The following is a 19,949-nucleotide window of genomic DNA, read 5'->3' as shown; positions in this document are numbered from 1 at the left end:
TGCCCTCCCCAGCCAGGGTGGCTAACAACCAATAATAAAAACAAGTTGATAAAAATAAAATTTAAAAGATTAAGATTTTCACAGGAGGAGAAAGGAAAAAGAAAGAGGGGGAGAGAATCAAACTGATTCCAAGCCAACTCTGTCTTACAAGCCCTGTGGAAAGAAATCAGATCCCGCAGGGCCCTGGTCTCCTGAGAAAAGCTCTTGCGCATGGCCCCCCTCTGCGTTTAATTCCGTGACTTCCTCAAAGTTGAAGCAAGAAGTTGACTTCTGCCTGAAAGAACCTGTCTCCCGACACCAACCTTTTCTTGGTAAATGAAACTTTTCTTCTTTGTTCAGCTTCGGCCCAAGACTCTAAATCACCAAGTTTTCCCTCACACAAGAGAGGCCGTGGTCAATGGCAGAAATTCATTTAATGGGCAAACCATGAGGTGGATCCACTATATTTAATTGGGGGCCATTAGCAAGGACATAATGTGACTTTAATTAATTGAAGGCTTGCAGTGGGATCTGCTAGAGGGCCATTATAAAATAATCAGAAAGAGTTGTAGGGTTGGAATGCATTTACTGTATACCAAATACAGTAGGTTAAGAATCAACATATATGTTTTGGGATAATAATATCACCTAGACATTAGAGAAGTATATATGGAATTGGAATTGTTAACTCTTATAATTATATAGTAGTTATTATTATTATTATTATTATTATTATTATTATTAGTGTTGTTAAATTACACTGATCTTTTAAAAAGGAAAAATAGTTTGAAAATAATAATAGTAAACAACTGTAGGTTGGATCCCGAAGGACATCTAGTCCCACCCCCCGCAATGCAGGAATCTTAGCTACCCAGCAACTCAAAAATCCCACCGGAGAAGCTTCCCCCGCCAGCCCCTTCCTCTCCCTGCAAGGAAAGGAGCTGCACCGGCTGAGTTTCTGCCTCCCCCCCCCCCGGGTTGCAAGGGGAGTAATTACGACAAAGGGGGCGATCTCCCCGCCGCCTCCTCCTCGAATTGTCGAGTTGGAAGGGACCCCGAGGGTCATCCAGTCCAACCCCCTGCAAGGGAGGAATCTTTTGCCTCACGTGGGGCTCGAACCCGCGACCCTGGGATCCAGTCTCCCGCTTTACCAACGGAGCCACTTGCTCCAAAGGGACAGGCGTCTCTTTCAAGTGCCCTCCTAATATTGCAACAGACTTTCAGCCTGCTAGTGAGCAGGTGAAGAAGACGAAGAATTTGAGTTTATTCTTTATACCCCACCCATCTGGGGCCAGGGCACGAGGCTGCTGCCTCGATGGCCTCTGAGCCGAGAATCACAGAGAACTCTGCACATGCCCCGGACCATCCGATTCGGGGAGGGAGGGGGAGCGGAGAGCCGGCTGTGCTCAGCTTGCGAAGGGTTCTACAGAGCTGGGGTCCTAGAGAGGACAGGAAGTAGAGACAGCAGGGGGCAGGTCCTCCAGAGCAGATTCCTCCCCCACCCCCCACCCCCGTGCCCAGTCTCTTCCGGCATCTCTGGTCTCCTCCACGAGCTGCCTCGGTTTCCCTTCTGGGAATAATCCGGTGAGCCTCCTCTCTCTTCCCCCTTGGGGTGCCCATGGGAGAAGGGGGTCCCAGGGCTGCAGGGGGTGTGTGTTCTGCTTCTGAATTGCAGGGGGAGACCCCCCCCCCCCAAGTCTGGGAGAAGAGGGTCCTGCTCCCAGGGAGGGGGCGAGGTCTGCAGCTCTGCTCTTCCTTTGCATCCAGGCGCTGCTTCCTCTTTGGGAGGGAGGGAGGGGTCGGGGGGGTAAGGGCATGCCCAGAATCCCCCTTGCAATGGGGGAGCCCCTGCCAGGCCCTCCTTTGCTCCCGGCAGAGCCATTCCCCCTGCCAGATCCTCCTCCAGATCAGCTCAGGTCTCTCTGGGCAGGTGCTTCTCCTGGGCCGCTGCTCTCCGTGGAGAAGAGGAGAGGATGCAAAGCGGCTTTAAGGACTCCAAGGTCTTGTCCTGAAGGGGATGAGGCAATGCAAGGGGGAGAGGGAGTGGGCTCTGGGTGGCAGGTTGTGACGTTAACATATATGAGAGAGTGCCGGAGGGAAAATAGTTAAATAAGTTGCACAGACAGGACCCAGGGGGGTGGAGTCAGTGGGTTTATAAAACCAGTTCTGGGAGGAGTTGGTTGGGAGTTGTTGGTGGGTTTTCGTAATAGAGAGACAGTTAGGGCCATGGGTTCTTGAGGGGAGGTAGAAGAGATTGTTCTTGTTGTTGTTTAGTCGTGTCCGACTCTTCGTGACCCCATGGACCAGAGCACGCCAGGCACCTCTGTCCTCCACTACTTCCCGCAGTTTGGTCAAACTCAAGCTGGTAACCTCAAAAACACTATCCAACCATCTCGTCCTCTGTCGCCCCCTTCTCCTTGTGCCCTCCATCTTTCCCAGCATCAGTGTCTTCTCCAGGGAGTCTTCTCTTCTCATGAGGTGGCCAAAGTACTGGAGCCTCAGCTTCACGATCTGTCCTTCCAGTGAGCACTCAGGTCTGATTTCCTTCAGAATGGATGCATTTGATCTTCTTGCAGTCCATGGGACTCTCAAGAGTCTCCTCCAGCACCATAATTCAAAAGCATCAATTCTTCGGCGATCAGCCTTCTTTATGGTCCAGCTCTCACTTCCATACATCACTACTGGGAAAACCATGGCTTTAACTATACGGACCTTTGTTGGCAAGGTGACGTCTCTACTTCTCAAGATGCTTAGGCCTGTCATTGCCCTTCTCCCAAGAAGCAGGCGTCTTTTAATTTCGTGGCTGCTGTCACCATCTGCAGTGATCATGGAGCCCAAGAAAGTAAAATCTGTCACTGCCTCCATTTCTTCCCCTTCTATTTGCCAGGCGGTGATGGGACCAGTGGCCATGATCTTCGTTTTTTTGATGTTGAGCTTCAGACCATATTTTGTGCTCTCCTCTTTCACCCTCATTAAAAGGTTCTTTAATTCCTCCTCACTTTCTGCCATCAAGGTTGTGTCATCTGCATATCTGAGGTTGTTGATATTTCTTCCGGCAATCTTAATTCCAGCTTTGGGATTCATCCAGCCCAGCCTTTCGCATGATGTATTCTGCATATAAATTAAATAAGCAGGGAGACAAAATACAGCCTTGTCGTACTCCTTTCCCAATTTTGAACCAGTCAGTTGTTCCATATCCAGTTCTAACTGTAGCTTCTTGTCCCACATAGAGATTTCTCAGGAGACAGATGAGGTGATCAGGCACTCCCATTTCTTTAAGAACTTGCCATAGTTTGGTGTGGTCGACACAGTCAAAGGCTTTTGCATAGTCAATGAAGCAGAAGTAGATGTCTTTCTGGAACTCTCTAGCTTTCTCCATAATCCAGCGCATGTTTGCAATTTGGTCTCTGGTTCCTCTGCCTCTTCTAAATCCAGCTTGCACTTCTGGGAGTTCTCGGTCCACATACTGCTTGAGCCTTCCTTGTAGAATTTTAAGCATAACCTTGCTAGCGTGTGAAATGAGTGCAATTGTGCGGTAGTTGGAGCATTCTTTGGCACTGCCCTTCTTTGGGACTGGGATGTAGACTGATCTTCTCCAATCTTCTGGCCACTGCTGAGTTTTCCAAATTTGCTGGCATATTGAATGTAGCACCTTAACAGCATCATCTTTTAAAATTTTAAATAGTTCAGCTGGAATACCATCACTTCCACTGGCCTTGTTATTTGCAGTGCTTTCTAAGGCCCATTTGACCTCACTCTCCAGGATGTCTGGCTCAAGGTCAGCAACCACACTACCTGGGGTGTACGAGACATCCATATCTTTCTGGTATAATTCCTCTGTGTATTCTTGCCACCTCTTCTTGATGTCTTCTGCTTCTGTTAGGTCCTTACCACTTTTGTCCTTTATTATGGTAATCTTTGTACGAAATGTTCCTTTCATATCTCCAATTTTCTTGAACAGATCTCTGGTTCTTCCCATTCTGTTGTTTTCCTCTATTTGTTTGCATTGCTCGTTTAAGAAGGCCTTCTTGTCTCTCCTTGCTATTCTTTGGAAATCTGCATTCAATTTCCTGTATCTTTCACTATCTCCCTTGCATTTTGCTTGCCTTCTCTCCTCCGCTATTTGTAAGGCCTCGTTGGACAGCCACTTTGCTTTCTTGCATTTCCTTTTCATTGGGATGGTTTTCGTTGCTGCCTCCTGTACAATGTTACGAGCCTCCATCCATAGTTCTTCAGGCACTCTGTCCACCAAATCTAAATCCTTAAACCTGTTCCTCACTTCCACTGTGTATTCATAAGGGATTTGACTTAGATTGTATCTTACCGGCCCAGTGGTTTTTCCTACTTTCTTCAGTTTAAGCTTGAATTTTGCTATAAGAAGCTGGTGATCTGAGCCACAGTCAGCTCTGGGTCTTGTTTTTGCTGACTGTATAGAGCTTCTCCATCTTTGGCTGCAGAGAATATAATCAATCTGATTTCGATGCTGCCCATCTGGTGATGTCCATGTGTAGAGTCGTCTCTTGTGTTGTTGGAAAAGCGTGTTTGTGATGACCAGCTTGTTCTCTTGACAGAACTCTATTAGCCTTTGCCCTGCTGCATTTTGATCTCCAAGGCCAAACTTGGCAGTTGTTCCTTTTATCTCTTGCCTCCCTACTTTAGCATTCCAATCCCCTATAATGAGAAGAACATCCTTCTTTGGTGTCACTTCCATAAGGTGTTGTAAGTCTTCATAGAATTGGTCAATTTCAGTTTCTTCAGCACCAGTAGTTGGTGCATAAACTTGGATTACTGTGATGTTAAAAGGTCTGCCTTGGATTCGTATCGAGATCATTCTATCATTTTTGAGATTGCATCCCAGTACAGCTTTCGCCACTCTTTTGTTGACTATGAGGGCCACTCCATTTCTTTTACGGGTTTCTTGCCCACAGTAGTAGATGTGATGGTCATCTGAACTGAATTCGCCCATTCCCGTCCATTTTAGTTCACTGATGCCCAGGATGTCAATATTTATTCTTGTCATCTCATTTTTGACCACCTCCAACTTACCCAGGTTCATGGTTCTTACATTCCAGGTTCCTATGCAATATTTTTCTTTACAGCATTGGACTTTCCTTTCGCTTAGAAGAGATAGAAGAGATAGAGAGGGGAAAAGAAGACTAAGAAAGTAAAGAGCAACAACGTTTGGAATGCTGTAAAAGTTTTGTTTGTGTCTGAAATAAAATACACTCTTCTTTATTAATTGAAAAGCTGGCTGAGACTAAGTGATTTTACCAGTGAGGACCTGGTTGGTGGCAGCGGATTAGTGGTGTACGGGTCAATAGTCTGTGAGACGACCGGGGGCTCCGTACGAACGCCACACATGCCTGCAAACTTTCCCCTCTCGGATCCCAGAGCAAGCTTTCAAGGATGTTCAGGATGGGGAATCCAAGAGGGAATCCGAGAGGTAAAAGTTTGCAGACCTGCCACCCAGAGCCCTCTCCCTCTGCTGCTGCTACTAGAAAGCAAGCCCATAGCCTTGGGAGTCACCAGGCAGCCCATCCCTTCCCAAAGGAGAAACGCCAGTCTGGTCTTCCATCCTTGTAACAGCATCTGTATTGTTAAAGATGACACAGTGTTTGATACTTCTTCTAAAGTTTGGTTTTGGGAATCTGTTATAGCCCACAATGCTTTATTCAAATGTTCAGAGACTTGTTCTGCCAAAGTTGCTGACAGCATATGCAACCGATAGCTAGAATCAAAACCATTCCCCATCATCTTTAACACTTTCCATTGTAATCCTCCTAATGTTGGCAATTTGTTGGCATTCTTCTCTATGTCCCAAGAGTTTGCTGCACCCACCCCAGTTCTAGTCCCCCCCCCCTCAATATTGTATCCATTGGATCTCTCTTACTTTTTTTGCAAATTTCACTTTTTCCGTTAATAAGTTTTAACAAGGGGTTGGTATATTTTACACAATTTGGTTTATATTTGGACACATTGAAAAATGTTAAATTTAATTTAATGTTCCACTTGTGCAGTTTTGGGTTAACTATGGCTTCCTCTGGTTTATGCCATAGTTTCATAATTGATGGGGGGTTTCCCCGAATCCCCTTGGTTACATTGGCTATCTGAAACATTGCATACCCTAATTTTTGTGCTTTGTTAGTATTGGGATCTTTACATTTTCCTTCCGTGTTATTTTTCAACATTCCTTGCATCAGGATCATTTGTATATGTATGCTACAATTAAATTTAACAATGCATTTACCAGTACAATTAATTATATTTTCGTTGAGCCAAACTTCCCACAATTCAGGTCTAGCTCCTCCAAAATTGCTTATACAGCCCATGCTACCCATATTTCTCCTTTCCAAATAGGGATAGGATGATTCCGCAGGGTTGCCAATCGAAATGAGCTGACTCCTACCCCGCCAGAATTCCATGAAACCGTTTGCATTGCAATTAAACTGTAGTTGGTACAATTAGATCTAGAATGTATAAATGCGCGTTTATACTGTGGTCTTTCCCATCCTGGTAGGCTATGATTTCATTGTTTAGAAACCAGAACCTTCACAACTGGTTCTTTATCTGTTTTATTTCCCAACTCTATCTTTCTTAAAGTTGCTACTTCTACAGTGGTACCTCGGGTTACATACGTTTCAGGTTACAGACTCCACTAACCCAGAAATAATACCTCAGGTTAAGAACTTCGCTTCAGGATGAGAACAGAAATCGTGCAGTGGCAGCGCGGCAGCAGCGGGAGGCCCCATTAGCTAAAGTGGTGCTTCAGGTTAAGAACAGTTTCAGGTTAAGTACGGACCTCCGGAACGAATTAAGTACTTAACCTGAGGTACCGCTGTACTGTGGGGGGGGGGGGTCACCATTATGAGGTTTCCATCCAGTAACCGGGTTTCTATAGTCTCTGGGTTCTCATATTTTTCATACCTTTTTATTAAATTACTAAAACTTTTTATCCAGTTGGCATCCAAATTATACTAAAACTTTTTATCCAGTTAAACCACAAAGCTGGTCTTCGGACAATGTCAATTCACTTATGTATTGTGAACATGGCTGTATTGTTAGACCTACACCCTGCTCCACAAGCTTTTGTGTTTTATTGTACCAAAAAGTTACATTGTCCTGTTGGTCATCTTCTAGAACTATAATGCATTCACATTTCTTATTCACATAAGTTTCGTTTTCTTCCACAAATGGACACCAGCCTACCATGCTTATTAATAGGAATAGTCCTATTATCCTTCCGCTGCAGTGTGAATTTGAAATCATTTTGGCTTCCTTTAAGGTTCCAATCACTTTTAAAGGTTCTACGCGTGTGGGCCCGCCCATAACATTTTTTTTTTAACAACAACAACAAATCCGTTTATTGTGAGGACCATGCCTGTACACAAACATCGACACAACAATAATTAAAAATATTAAAATTCATTACATACTATGCCAACAAAACCTTCAACCCACAAAATAGAAAGAGAAAAAAAAGCAAGCAACGAGTTAGACAGACGATGAGAGGGTCTTTACATTGTCATCCATAAATCTTTCCCTGGCTTTCATGGCCTTCATCACAAAAACCGCTACCACATGGGTAATACGTGGGTTTGCATCTACTAACAAAATTTTTACTCTATCTTCAGGATTGATTATAGAGTTGGGTATGATTTGCAGCAATGCGTCTCTAAAGCCCGAGTAAATGGGGCAATAGAGGAGGTAATGTGTAAGATCCTCTTTAATTTTCATAGGGCAAGGACATAAACGATGTTCTACTGGTGTTTTTGTGAATCTACCGGTCAGATATGCAGTTGGCAATGTTTGAAACCGTGCCATAGTGAAAGCTCTCCGAAGGGTGGGATCAGTGATCTCCACCAAGTAGTTGGCACAGATTTTGACTGCTTTTACACCGGGAAACCAGTAGGAAAACCCAGAGTTTTTTATCTTTATGAAGTCCGAAAAGGCGTCTTTTTCAAAAATCCATTCCCGAACTTTATCAGGGCTCCACAATTTGAGAGTATTAAACTCGGGTAGATTGTATCTGGATAGGATATCTAGTAAATTTTTACGCCAAGTAATATTATTTTGTAATGATACAAAGGCTTGTTTAGCCAATAACGTGTTCGGGGCATCTGGGAGGTTGGTGAAAAAACGCAGGAATCTTAAGTGGGCCCTGGCAGACACAGAAGGTAATCCTACTTCCACTCTTAGGAAGGCTGCCGGAGTACTCTGAGGGAGGCCTAGAATTCTTCTGAGATAGAAATTTTGGAAGATTTCAAGCCGTTCTAGCAGCTTCTGATTCCATCCCCAGAGTTCTACTCCATATAACATCTGGGGAATTACTTTTCCAGAAAAGCTTTTAGTGCCGGGGTCACCAGTTGCCCTCCCCTCAAATAAAAAAAGCTGAGCAGAGCACCAATTGTCCTACGTGTTAGGAGGGCTACAGTCTTGAAGTGGGCAAGCCAGCTAGATGTAGCTTGGAAAGTGATACCAAGATATTTAAAAGAAAGTCTCTGTTCAATTATGTGTTCATCTAAAGACCATCTGAATGTCTGGCGAGCTCTAGTAAACACCACAATTTTTGTTTTGTCATAATTTATCTTTAGAGAGTTTTGGGAACAATAAGCTGCGAGCCCCTCCAGCATGCTGTGTAGGCCCCTTCGAGTGAGTGCCATGACCGCCATGTCATCAGCATATAGCAATATATTCAGGTGTTTGCCTTCCAGGGCGGGAGCTGCTAACTTATACTTTGCCATATGTTGAACAATGTCATTTATATAGAAATTAAAGAGGAACGGCGCTAACAAACAACCCTGTTTAACCCCTTTCCCCAGTGGCAGTGGGTCAGTATAGTTGCCTGACATCCCAGTTCTAATTTTAACTGTAGTGTTTGAATGTAACTCTCTAAGTATTTTGAGAAGTCGTCTATCAATATCTGTCTCATATAGTTTTTGCCATAATTTGTCCCTACAGATTGAATCAAAAGCAGATGTGAGATCTACAAAAGCCACAAAAAGTTTGCTCTTATATACCTTTGTATACTTATCTATCATTGTCTGTAGTACCAAACAATGGCCTGTTGTACTATGGCCCTTTCTAAACCCTGCCTGTTCCGGATTAAGCCAGTTAGAGTGGTCAGCCCAGTCAACCAGTTTATTTAGCAGGTAACGAGTATAAAGTTTATACACAATGTCCAGGAGACTTATGGGGCGATAGTTTGAGGGGTCTTGGGGGTCTCCCTTCTTATAGATGGGGGCTACCAGGCTCAGTTTCCAGTTTTCTGGGATTTTGCATGTATCATTTATTACCGTAAAAAGTTGGGCCAAGAAAGCAGCCCACCACTGGGCATTTAGTTTAAACACCTCAGGAGGAATCATATTTTCACCAGGAGCTTTGCCATTCTTGAGTGTTTTAATTAGCTGTAAACATTCTGATTCGGTAACAGGATCCCAGCCCATTAATAGATCGTTTTTAAGAGGAGGGAACTGGCTCGGTTTAGAAGTGTTTGGAGCTGTATATAGCCGGGAGAAATGTTGGTACCATAAGTTGGGTGAAATACTGTTGGTTACAATTTTCCCTTTGGGTGAAACTCCCTGAGCAATTATTTCCCAGAATTTTTTGTCGTCCCGCAATTTGATCGCTTTGTCAAGTGCCTCCCATTGTTCCTTTCTGTAGAGGGATTTCTTAAATTTTAGAGTATTTTTATAATGAGAACGCCACCTGTGCAGGTTTTCCACTGAGGACAGGGTCCCTTCCTGTTTTACCTTATTTTGTAATTTCCTAAGCAAAGATCTTAGATTCCTACAGTCTTTGTCGAACCAGGCCCTCGAGTTGTTTAGTTGTTTGGGAGGATTGGAGTTCGTAAGTAGTGAGAAGAGCAACTCTGAGACCTGCTGAAATATTGAAAAGGGGTCAGAATTAGATAAGATACACTGGTCTCTCAAGGCCAGTAAGTCTGATGAATGCAGGTGTTGTTTGATTTTAAAATCCAGGTCGCTGTTCCATTTACGCCTACGAAGGGCCAGAGTTGGAGGTGGGTCTGCACAGTGATTGCGGTATTGTGGATCCTCCAAACCACGGGGAATTAGTGAAATTGATATAGGAAGATGATCACTCTCAATTCTATTGAAAGTCCTGAAGCCCTGTGACCTCTCCAAGAGTTTTGGGGAGACCAGGATATAATCAATAATGCTCGCACCTCTAGGCCCAAGAAAAGAAAAGAACCCCCCTGACCTGTCCATATGGGTACCATGCAAATTATACAAATTATGTTTGAAGGCAGTCTCCATTAATGTAATGCCTGCCTTATTCAAGACCTTGTCGTCAGAGGACCAGGGAATAAACCAATCTGCCTCTGGCAGGAACTGAGATTTAGAGCAGTACGTATTAATGTCGTTTCCTATCCTGGCGTTGAAGTCACCTGCCAGCAGGATATCCATGCCAGGGAGTTCTAGTTCAGCCTTCTCCAAACATAGCTCTAAATCTTCCCAGATTTGTGACGACTGGGAAGGGGTGCCTATGGGAGGGATATATATATTAAAGCAGAGAAAATCTCCTCCTTCACTGCTAGAAATAAGTAAGATTTGTAAATTGTTACTTTTCACCCACTGCTGTTGCCGGGCCTTGCACTTTACCTTAGTAGATATAAAAGTGACTAAACCACCACTAGGTCGGGCTCAGGTATTTGGTTTTATCGCGGGGGTAACAAAGGCTTCGTAACCCTGTAAAGAAGGGACATGGAGATCTAAACACCATGTCTCCTGTAGACATATAATCTGAAATTTTGTAAGAAAATCCAGAAGGTCGACATCGCCCTGCTTAGATAGCCATCCCGCCACATTCCAAGATAGAATGTGGAAATAGGGTGATGGTGGAAATAGTGGCAGTCAGTCTCTTTTCCGGTGGTTTGAGGCTCCTAAGTTGGGCTCCTCCTCTTTCTGCCCTGCTTGGTGGTCCAGGTTTGAGGTCGCTGGTCCCTAGGTAGGTGTGCTAGCTTTAACTGAGGGGCCAATTGGTTGATATGGCCCAGAGGATCTTCGATGGCACCATTACAAATATCATGATGTTCAGCTGGTTTTTGCAGAGCAAGGGTTTTGCCGACCCGTATAGGCTGTACAGGTAGCAGGTCAACAGCTGCATCTTGCGTCGGTACTGCCAGCGGGTCAAAATTTGACAAATGCTGTGGATCTTGGTTGCGTATTGGGCTTAGAATAATGGAAGCCTCCAATTCCGGCATCGAGGCATATGAGGGCGAGAGCATTTCAGACTGGTCTTGCTTGGATAGTCCAATGTCAGGCTCGTTGCACGTAGAGACCAAGGTACCAAGCGGGGGGTGTAGGAAATCAATTAAGTCATTTGCGGGCAGGCTTGCCACTCCCTGTGGGGTAATAGATTTGCCCTTGTTTGGGGTCCCCGGCTCCATTCCCCCGTCTGTTTGTTCTTTATGGCGCACAGGCCCAGCATCGACACAGACAGCGCCTATCCTGGTGCATAGTGGTGTACGGGTCAGATTAGTGAATACCCTTGTGAAAAAAATGTGCCATTTTCTTGTACGGTTTCTTAATTTTAGAATCTTTGCAACGAAATGGGCAGATCTAAAGTTAATAACCATACGTCTCATATAAGGTCCAGAAGGCAGCCATGAGATGTCCACGATATCTGCGGGGCGTAGTGTCTGCCCCAGCAGTTGGGTCAGGGAATTTGCGACCGAGTGTTTATCCACCCATTTGTTATAGTTCAAGGGGTGGCTTCCCACCAGTACTGCAAGTTTGCTGATCTGAAGTTGCAGACTTAAGTTTTGTACTTGGTTGGGCAGGCATCTCACTTGTTTTTGTGCAAGGTTGGCCTGCACACTTGGGCAGGGGTGAGCGGAGTTTGCAGTATTGTTAAGCTGAGGAAGTGAGGGGGGGGGGGCAACAGAACAAGCCAAAAACTTTTTCAAGCTTCTTTTCGATCCCATCCAGCCTTTTGTATAAGTTGGTGATGGTATGTGTTATCAGCTCAGTCTGGCAAATTAGCAGTTCCAGTACCTCTCGGTCCTTATTTAACTGGGCTGGTGGCTGGGATAATTCAGGGGAAGTTTTTTGCAGGGACTCAATAGTCTGTTCCATCTGTTCCTTCATACACAGGCTCGAGGCTAGTTGTGGGCCATCCACAATGTCGGCAGGCTCCTCATGAGTACATTTTCTTGTTCAAAATTTTTTTTAACTCAATTTCTTCCTGTTGTTTGTCCAGCGTAAAGGTAAAAGTAAAGGGACCCCTGACCATTAGGTCCAGTCGTGGCCGACTCTGGGGTTGCGGCTCCAGCGTAGGGTATAAGTATTCCATACTTGTCTCCTTCACACTGATACAGTAGTCCAAGGATCAATAAAAATAACAGAATTCCAAATGCATATATCAGCCACTCCATTCCTGTAAATATAAAGCACAGTTACGCTTGTGCGGCTTTCCACAATTTTATCTGATTCCGGTGTACCCATTTCTGTTTTTCTCCCATGTTGATCAAACAACTTACAGGGTAAATAGAATCCATGACCACAAATGGACCTTTCCACTTTGGTCTCAAGGCTCTTTTGGTCCCAAATGTAAATACTTCACTTCCAATGGGTATCATTTCATTACTGAGTTGTGGTTTAATCTGTTCCTCCAGCTGTAACATTTCTTTTATAAGTTCTCTATACGTTTCCCTTTCTTTCAGGATTTCCATCCACTGTTCCTCACTACTTTCTTCAAATTCATGAGGAAATCCTAAATTCATTCTGTTTCCATTCAGAATCTCATATGGACTGTACCCATATTTTCCCACTGGACTGCTTCTTATAGCCATTAACACCAGAGGCAATTTTTCTGTCCAATCTTTGCCTGTTGCTTTAACCATTTTTCTTAGCATGTTTTTAATCGTTCATTTAACCCTTTCAATTTTTCCTGAACTCTGTGGCCTGAAAGAAATTCCTAAGGCCTTCGCCATCTCTTCCATCTCTTTACTAATGAAAGCTGAACCTCGGTCTGAACTGATCACACTAGGTACTCCTACCCTTGCAAACATTTCAGAAAACAATTTTCTTACTGTTACCTTAGCTCCATTATTTTTCGTAGGAAATGCCTCCACCCACCCACTGTAATGATCAGTTGCGGTTAATAAATACTGATACCCTTCCTTTGTTTTTGGCAACTTATCAATATAATCCATATATATTATTCCCCAAGGCCTTTCTTCCTTCACTGGTAATAATATTTCTTCCTGTTTTTCGTACTCCCTTTTCACTAAATTGCATGGTATACAGCAGGGGTCTGCAACCTTTAAGACAAAAAGAGCCACTTGGACCCGTTTCCGAAGGAAAAAAAAAACTGGGAGCCACAAAACCATTGCGACATTTAAAACAAATATATCTCCAGAGCCGCGATCTGACAGCGGGCGGGAAGGTGACGTCGGGACAGTGCGTGACTAACGCACGCACCGCCCCCATGCGACGTCACAGCCAGTACAGCACCCACCACAGTGGGGAGTGTCGGGGCGCACAATACGCCTCCTCCCCTCGCTAGTATCCGCCCCGGAGCCGCGGCAAAGGTGTAAAAGAGCCACATGCGGCTCCGGAGCCGCGGGTTGCAGACCCCTGGTATACAGGAATCCACTATGTCCCTTATTCCTGCCCACCTAGCAGTTCAAAAGCACGTCAAAGTGCAAGTAGATAAATAGGTACCGCTCCAGCGGGAAGGTAAACGGCGTTTCTGTGCGCTGCTCTGGTTCGCCAGAAGCGGCTTAGTCATGCTGGCCACATGACCCAGAAGCTGCACGCCAGCTCCCTCGGCCAGTAAAGCGAGGTGAGCGCCGCAACTCCAGAGTCGGCCATGACTGGACCTAATGGTCAGGGGTCCCTATGTCACTTATCCTTTTCCTTTTCCCTTTCCATTCTACAAATTCGTGGGACCGTTGGAACACCTTTTCCATTCCTTCATGTCCTGCCTCATGTATATCTTTTAAAAGCTGGTACTGATCAGTATGATCTTGCCTTTCTTTTAGTGTTTTTACTTCTTGTTTTGTTTTCTTCACTAGCTGATCTGCATATTGGTTCCCTTCCTGTAACCAATTTGTTACTTCTTTGGGGTATGCTTTTATCCAAGCAAATTTTTTTTCTTCTCATTTTCTTTTAACAATTCCCATGTCTGTTTCCACTGTACTTTGTGTTTTCAATTCATTTCTATCAGTGTTTTTAAATTCACCTTTTGCCCCCAAATTCAAATATTCTGTTACTCCTCTATGTACATATCAACTGCCCATTACTATATATGTCTCACCCTCACCTTTTAGATTTTTTTTAGGAACATCAAAACTTCTAAGACAGCCTGAACCTCAGCCTCTTGTGCTCCAAACGAATTTTCCACTAATCCCATTTTCTCTTTGTGCCGTATGGGATTAAACCATGCCCAAGCTGTTTGTCTCATTCCTGCTTCATACACCGAGCCTCCAAAGGCTGCCAAAGTTTTATGCTTCTTTTTACCCACAATTTTAATTCTTCCAAAAAAAATTTGACATTGCCCGTCCCATTTCCATTCCACTCACTTTTTCAGCATCCGGTACATTGGTTTACAGTGGTACCTCAGGTTACATGCGCTTCAGGTTACATAGGCTTCAGGTTACAGACTCCGCTAACCCAGAAATAGTGCTTCAGGTTAAGAACTTTGCTTCAGGATGAGAACAGAAATCGTGCTCCGGTGGTGCAGCAGCAGCAGGAGGCCCCATTAGCTAAAGTGGTGTTTCAGGTTAAGAACAGTTTCAGGTTAAGAACGGACCTCCAGAACGAATTAAGTACTTAACCCGAGGTACCACTGTAGTTAACTGTGCATAAGCTGGAACATGGGATCACACAAATCCAAAAGCTCCAAGCAACATCCTTAATTCCTTTAGATTTTTGGGATCATCTATATTACACAAGCTTTTTATTCAGTTTTCCTCAATTACTCTGCCTCCACTTTCTAGGCAAATTCCCAAATGTTTTACCTGTTGTTTTGCAATCTGAGCCTTTTCCAGGTTTACTTTAAACCCAGTGTCTCTTATTAATTCCAGCACTCTCCTGGTTCTTTCTTCTATCTCTTCCATGGTTTTAGCCACCACCAGAATGTCATCTACATAAGAAGTCTCATGGGGTCTATCTTCAGGCCCCAGATCATCTAACATCTTTGTTACACAAGAATGTGCTATTGCTGGGGCATTGTGAAATCCCTGGGGCAATCGGGTGAACGTGTATTGTTTCCCTCCCAAATTAAAAGCAAATCTAGCTCTACTGTCTTTGGTCAAAGGTATTGCAAAAAAACAGTTTGCCAAATCCAAGACTGAGTAATAAGTGTCTGCTGATATTTGAGTTACTGTCTCCATCCTGTTCGTGACGCCATTTAGGTCACCAAACCGTGGTAACTTTGTCTCACTGAAAGTCCTATAGCATGCGGAATATCACTTGTCTCTCCTGATTTCAAAACAACAAAGTTACCACGGTTTGGTGACAGAGGTGGAGGGCAGGAGAAGGCAAGCTCCTTCATGGCTAAATTCCCTCCCTCCATATCCCTTCTTACAGGCAGAGAGGAGATTGCTTTCTTCTCCTTTGCAAAAGCTTCCTCGGTGTCCCTCCTTGAATCTGGTGAGTCTCCTCTCTTGTCCCCCTTAGAGTGTCCTGGGAAGAAGGGGGTCCCAGGGGTGCAGGGAGGGTGCATGGAGGTCCAGATCATGCCTGATGGGGAGAGACCTCCAAGTCAGGAAGCAGAGGGTCCCCCCTTCTCTCTGCCAAGCCAGGGAGGGGGTGAGTTTGCATGAGGTCTGCAGCTCTCTTCTTCCCTTGGATCCTTTTGGGGAGGGGGCTTTGGGTCAAGGAAAACTGGGCATGCAAAGAAACCCCCTTCAGATTGAGGGATAAGTCACATTTGTTAACAGAGGCTGTAGCCAGACGGGAACATCTGCAAATGGGAGGAGCACAGAGAGAAGACAAGCCCTTCTGCATCTGCAGCAGCACAACCGGACCACTTCCTCTGTCCCAGATGCAACAAAACATGTCTCTCCCCTATTTAGACTAAACAAGTAGACGAACTAATGTGAAAGCAAATTTCAGATCTATCCTCAGGAAATGCTAAACAAGGATAAAAGAAAAAACAAAAAAAATTCCTTCCAGTAGCACCTTAAAGACCAACTAAGTTAGTTCTTGGTATGAGCTTTCGTGTGCATGCACACTTGTGCATGCACACGAAAGCTCATACCAAGAACTAACTTAGTTGGTCTTTAAGGTGCTACTGGAAGGAATTTTTTTTGTTTTGACTATGGCAGACCAACACGGCTACCCATCTGTAAGGATAAAAGACTCCTTCTTGTCAGCATCGCCCTTGAGCCAGTGCCACCAACTGGACTCATACACTTCAGCCCCGACTGGGCTAGGCGAGCTGGGTAGCACTTCCAGAGACCACCTTCTGGACAGGAACAGGTCAAAGTGCTGTGGACTCACAGCTTAGCACAGCAGAGTATAGCAGAGTCTAGCAGAGTATATAAATGACTCGGAGAGCACCTCTGTAGAATATCTTCTTTATTCTATCTACAACTACTATACAACTATATACAGAGCTTAATGGGTTCTCTAAGCATAAAGAATGCTACACTACACTGAGTGTCTGCAGCTGCTCTTAGCGGCAACCTTATCTCTACACACGATCTGTAAAAATCAGTCTCTCTCTCTCTCCGACACACTGACTGACTGAATGACTCCTTGATGGAGTAGAATAAGTAGATAGCAGAACACGCCTCCTCCTCTCTGGAGAATCAGCAGATCTCCTCAGGAGATTCTTGGATATGGGAGAGGTGAAATCTCCTCACTTCTCACTTCATAAATAAAGTAAAGTTAAGCATGTGGCATGTACTGCTCATCCTTCCGCTGTGTTCAGGACTCTGCAAAAACAACAATACATGCCTGGTGTTCTTAAGAACACCACAGATTTAGGACATGTGGAAGATCAGACTTTGATGGCTTCCATGCCAGGGTGGGGGCCACATTTTGAGATTGGAGACTTGCGAAAATCGTGTATAAACACACACAATATTTAAGGGGGAGTGGTGTATTCATCTCATAATATTTCAGAAATGTGGCATCACCAGCTCCTCTGCTTCCACATACAGATTTGGTCCCCAGGCAACCCCTGACAGAGGCAAATAGGACCACAACATCTGCCTGGCTTGCAGTGAGAGAGCTCAAAGAGTGTGAAATGGGATCTACTCGCTGGTCACTACTGTGCAGGCCATGCCAGCCTTAGGAAGTGGAGTGAGGAGCAACCAGGTGAAATTGGAACCACTGGAGATGTTTAGAAAAGGGGCTTCTGTTGGAAAGGGGCTGCCCCATTTGTGCTTCTCCAGGGGCAGGAGAATATCTAGGGCAGGAGAATCCCTGCAGGGCCTCTGAGGTTCCCTTTGCTTCTTCCTCTCTTCCAGGCTCCTCGACTCATCAGAAGGATGAAAGAGACGGATCCTGCAAAGCTAGCGAGGATGGAAGGAGGAAGATGGACAGTTGACCTGGTCAGGTTGTCTCCCGCATCCCTCCCCACAACCTCTGAGCGTTCCGTCCCAGGGATCTCAAAGAGATCTGGTGAGTTCCAGGGGAGTGGAGATGTGGACATGGATGGATGGAGCTGGAGAGGTATTAGGGCTTGCTCAGTTTGGGGGTGGGGGGAGGCAGGCAGGCGGATGGAGATGGAGAAGGGGAGCACCTTTTCAGGCTCCTCCACCTGCCTGCCTAACCTCCACTGTTTGGAGGGAGACCAACAGCGTCTGGGATTCTAACATCCCCACTGTGAACCCTGAATGGAAGGATATCAACTCTTTCCTCTGTGAATGTTCTCCATGTAGTCATGCCTTTTTAAACATGGACCAGACTTGTCTAAACCTCCCAGGCCTTCTTAAATATTGGCTTCAGAGCTTTTAGGGAAGTTGAAATAACTTCAGTGAGGTCTGTTGTTTTGGTTTCTGTCTGCATTTGACTGACCTCGGAGATGGAGTGGATTCCAGGATTGAGCCAAACAAAATCTATCCCAGATTAAAGCCAAGCAATATGTCAGTTAATACAAATCAACAAAGGCAGTGAAAACTATAGTAAGGCCTCACACCTAACTCTCTCCAGTTCTTCCTCTGTCACAAGCATTTATTAACTTTGTTCAATAATGGATGTGAACCATGTCCCCTTCGCTCTGAGTGGGGTTTGGGTCCAGGACAGCGATGCAGAGTTTGCATGACTTACACTAACATGGCAGTGCATTGCTGGGGGAGGGGTCAGGATTTGATGCTTCTGTGTGATCTGCGCCCCTGTCACAGTATGCTGGCAGTGTGGCCCCACCGGTTTCAAGAGTCAGGTGCCCCGCAGGCATGCAGAACTGCTGGGGGGGGTCAAAGATGCCACACATCGACAATGACATTAAGTTAGACTCCAAGGATGTCTGCTTGTGGCTGAAACAGAGCACTCTCAAGTCTCGCGGGGGGGACGGACTTTGTTCAATAATCTGGAGCGCCATTTCTTTCCGAGCCTCTAATTAGCTTCTCTTTTCATTGCAGATGGTGAAGAATTGGAAGAGAAGAACAAGGGGGACCAGAACAGAATCCACATAGCAGAGAAGTCATATAAATATTCAGAGTGTGGAGAGAACATCCGTCAGAGCTCCCAGTCCACCTCCCATCAAAGAAAGAGCTTCGTTAGGAGGGATAGCTTCACTTCACATGAAAGAACAAAGAGTACGGAGAAATTGTATCAGTGCAGAGAATGTGGAAAGAGTTTCACTCGGAAGGACAATCTCGCTTCCCATCATAGAATTCATACAGGAGAGAAACCCTATAACTGCATGGAATGTGGAAAGAGCTTTAGTTACAGCTACCATCTCACTTCCCATCAAAGAATTCATACGGGGGAGAAACCCTATCATTGCTTGCAGTGTGGGAAGAGCTTCAGCCGGAAGGATCATCTCACTTCCCATCAAAGAATTCATACGGGGGAGAAACCCTATCAGTGCTTCGAATGTGGAAAGAGCTTCAGAAAAAGTTCCCATCTCAGTTATCATCACAGAATTCATACAGGGGAGAAACCCTATCAGTGCTTCGAATGTGGGAAGAGTTTCAGTCGAAGCACCAATTTCACTTCCCATCAAGCAATTCATACAGGGGAGAAACCCTATCAGTGCTTCGAATGTGGGAAGAGCTTCAGTCAGGGGATCTATCTCACTTACCATCAAAGAATTCATACAGGGGAGAAACCCTATCAGTGCTTCGAATGTGGGAAGAGCTTCAGTCAGGGGATCTATCTCACTTCCCATCAAAGAATTCATACAGGGGAGAAACCCTATCAGTGCTTCGAATGTGGGAAGAGCTTCAGTCGAAGCACCAATCTCACTTCCCATCAAAGAATTCACACTGAGGGACAACCAAAAAGGAAAAAAGGAAAAATTATTAAACAACCCTTGCAAAACACAAGTGTATAAAAAAGAGAAGGGGGGAGAATAACTAAAAATACCCTTTATAACCTTTGTATCATATATATCATATCATTTATCAACCCATAGAAAGGCAGGCTCCCCCAGCTCTCCCCTGGGTGCCCCCCTCTTTCCCCCGTCTCCCACCCTGAGAGATCTTTCCTTCCCTGCATTCCTTGCAGGTCCCTCCCCCCTCTTCCTGTTTTTGTTGTGGTTGTTTAGTCGTTTAGTGATGTCCGACTCTTCATGACCCCATGGACCAGAGCACACCAGGCACCTCGGTGTTCCACTGCCTCCCGCAGTTTGGTCAAAGTCATGCTGGTAGATTCGAGAAACAGGTATCTTCCTGTTTTACATAATTTTTAAACCTTTATTATACCGAAATTTTAAAAATACATACTATCATGGGAATTGGGGTTGCTTGTGTGTAAACCTCCACCTGCTCCAAACTGCATGAGGCGGTTGCGTTTTCCCCGGCTGAGCAGCCCCCCTTGGGCACGACTGCT

The 19,949-nt window shown here is 45.1% G+C and overlaps 1 protein-coding gene and 1 long non-coding RNA gene across 2 annotated transcripts in view; both read left to right on the top strand.

Moving 5' to 3' along the window:
- Positions 1 to 19,949, top strand: part of LOC144324932 (uncharacterized) — a 60,606-nt gene that overhangs the window by 12,909 nt on the left and 27,748 nt on the right. Inside the window, exon 4 of the mRNA XM_077916265.1 lies at positions 18,753 to 19,449. Coding sequence (XP_077772391.1) covers positions 18,753 to 19,449 — 697 coding nt within the window. The remainder of the gene's footprint in view (positions 1 to 18,752; positions 19,450 to 19,949) is intronic.
- Positions 1,187 to 18,667, top strand: LOC144324992 (uncharacterized). The gene is made up of 2 exons (XR_013390294.1): positions 1,187 to 1,563; positions 18,536 to 18,667. It is a non-coding gene; the product is annotated as an uncharacterized LOC144324992 (long non-coding RNA).

This window comes from Podarcis muralis, chromosome 12, assembly GCF_964188315.1.
Source record: "Podarcis muralis chromosome 12, rPodMur119.hap1.1, whole genome shotgun sequence".
NCBI classification, from domain to species: Eukaryota; Metazoa; Chordata; class Lepidosauria; order Squamata; family Lacertidae; genus Podarcis; species Podarcis muralis.
This window is presented reverse-complemented; position numbering and strand designations above follow the sequence as displayed.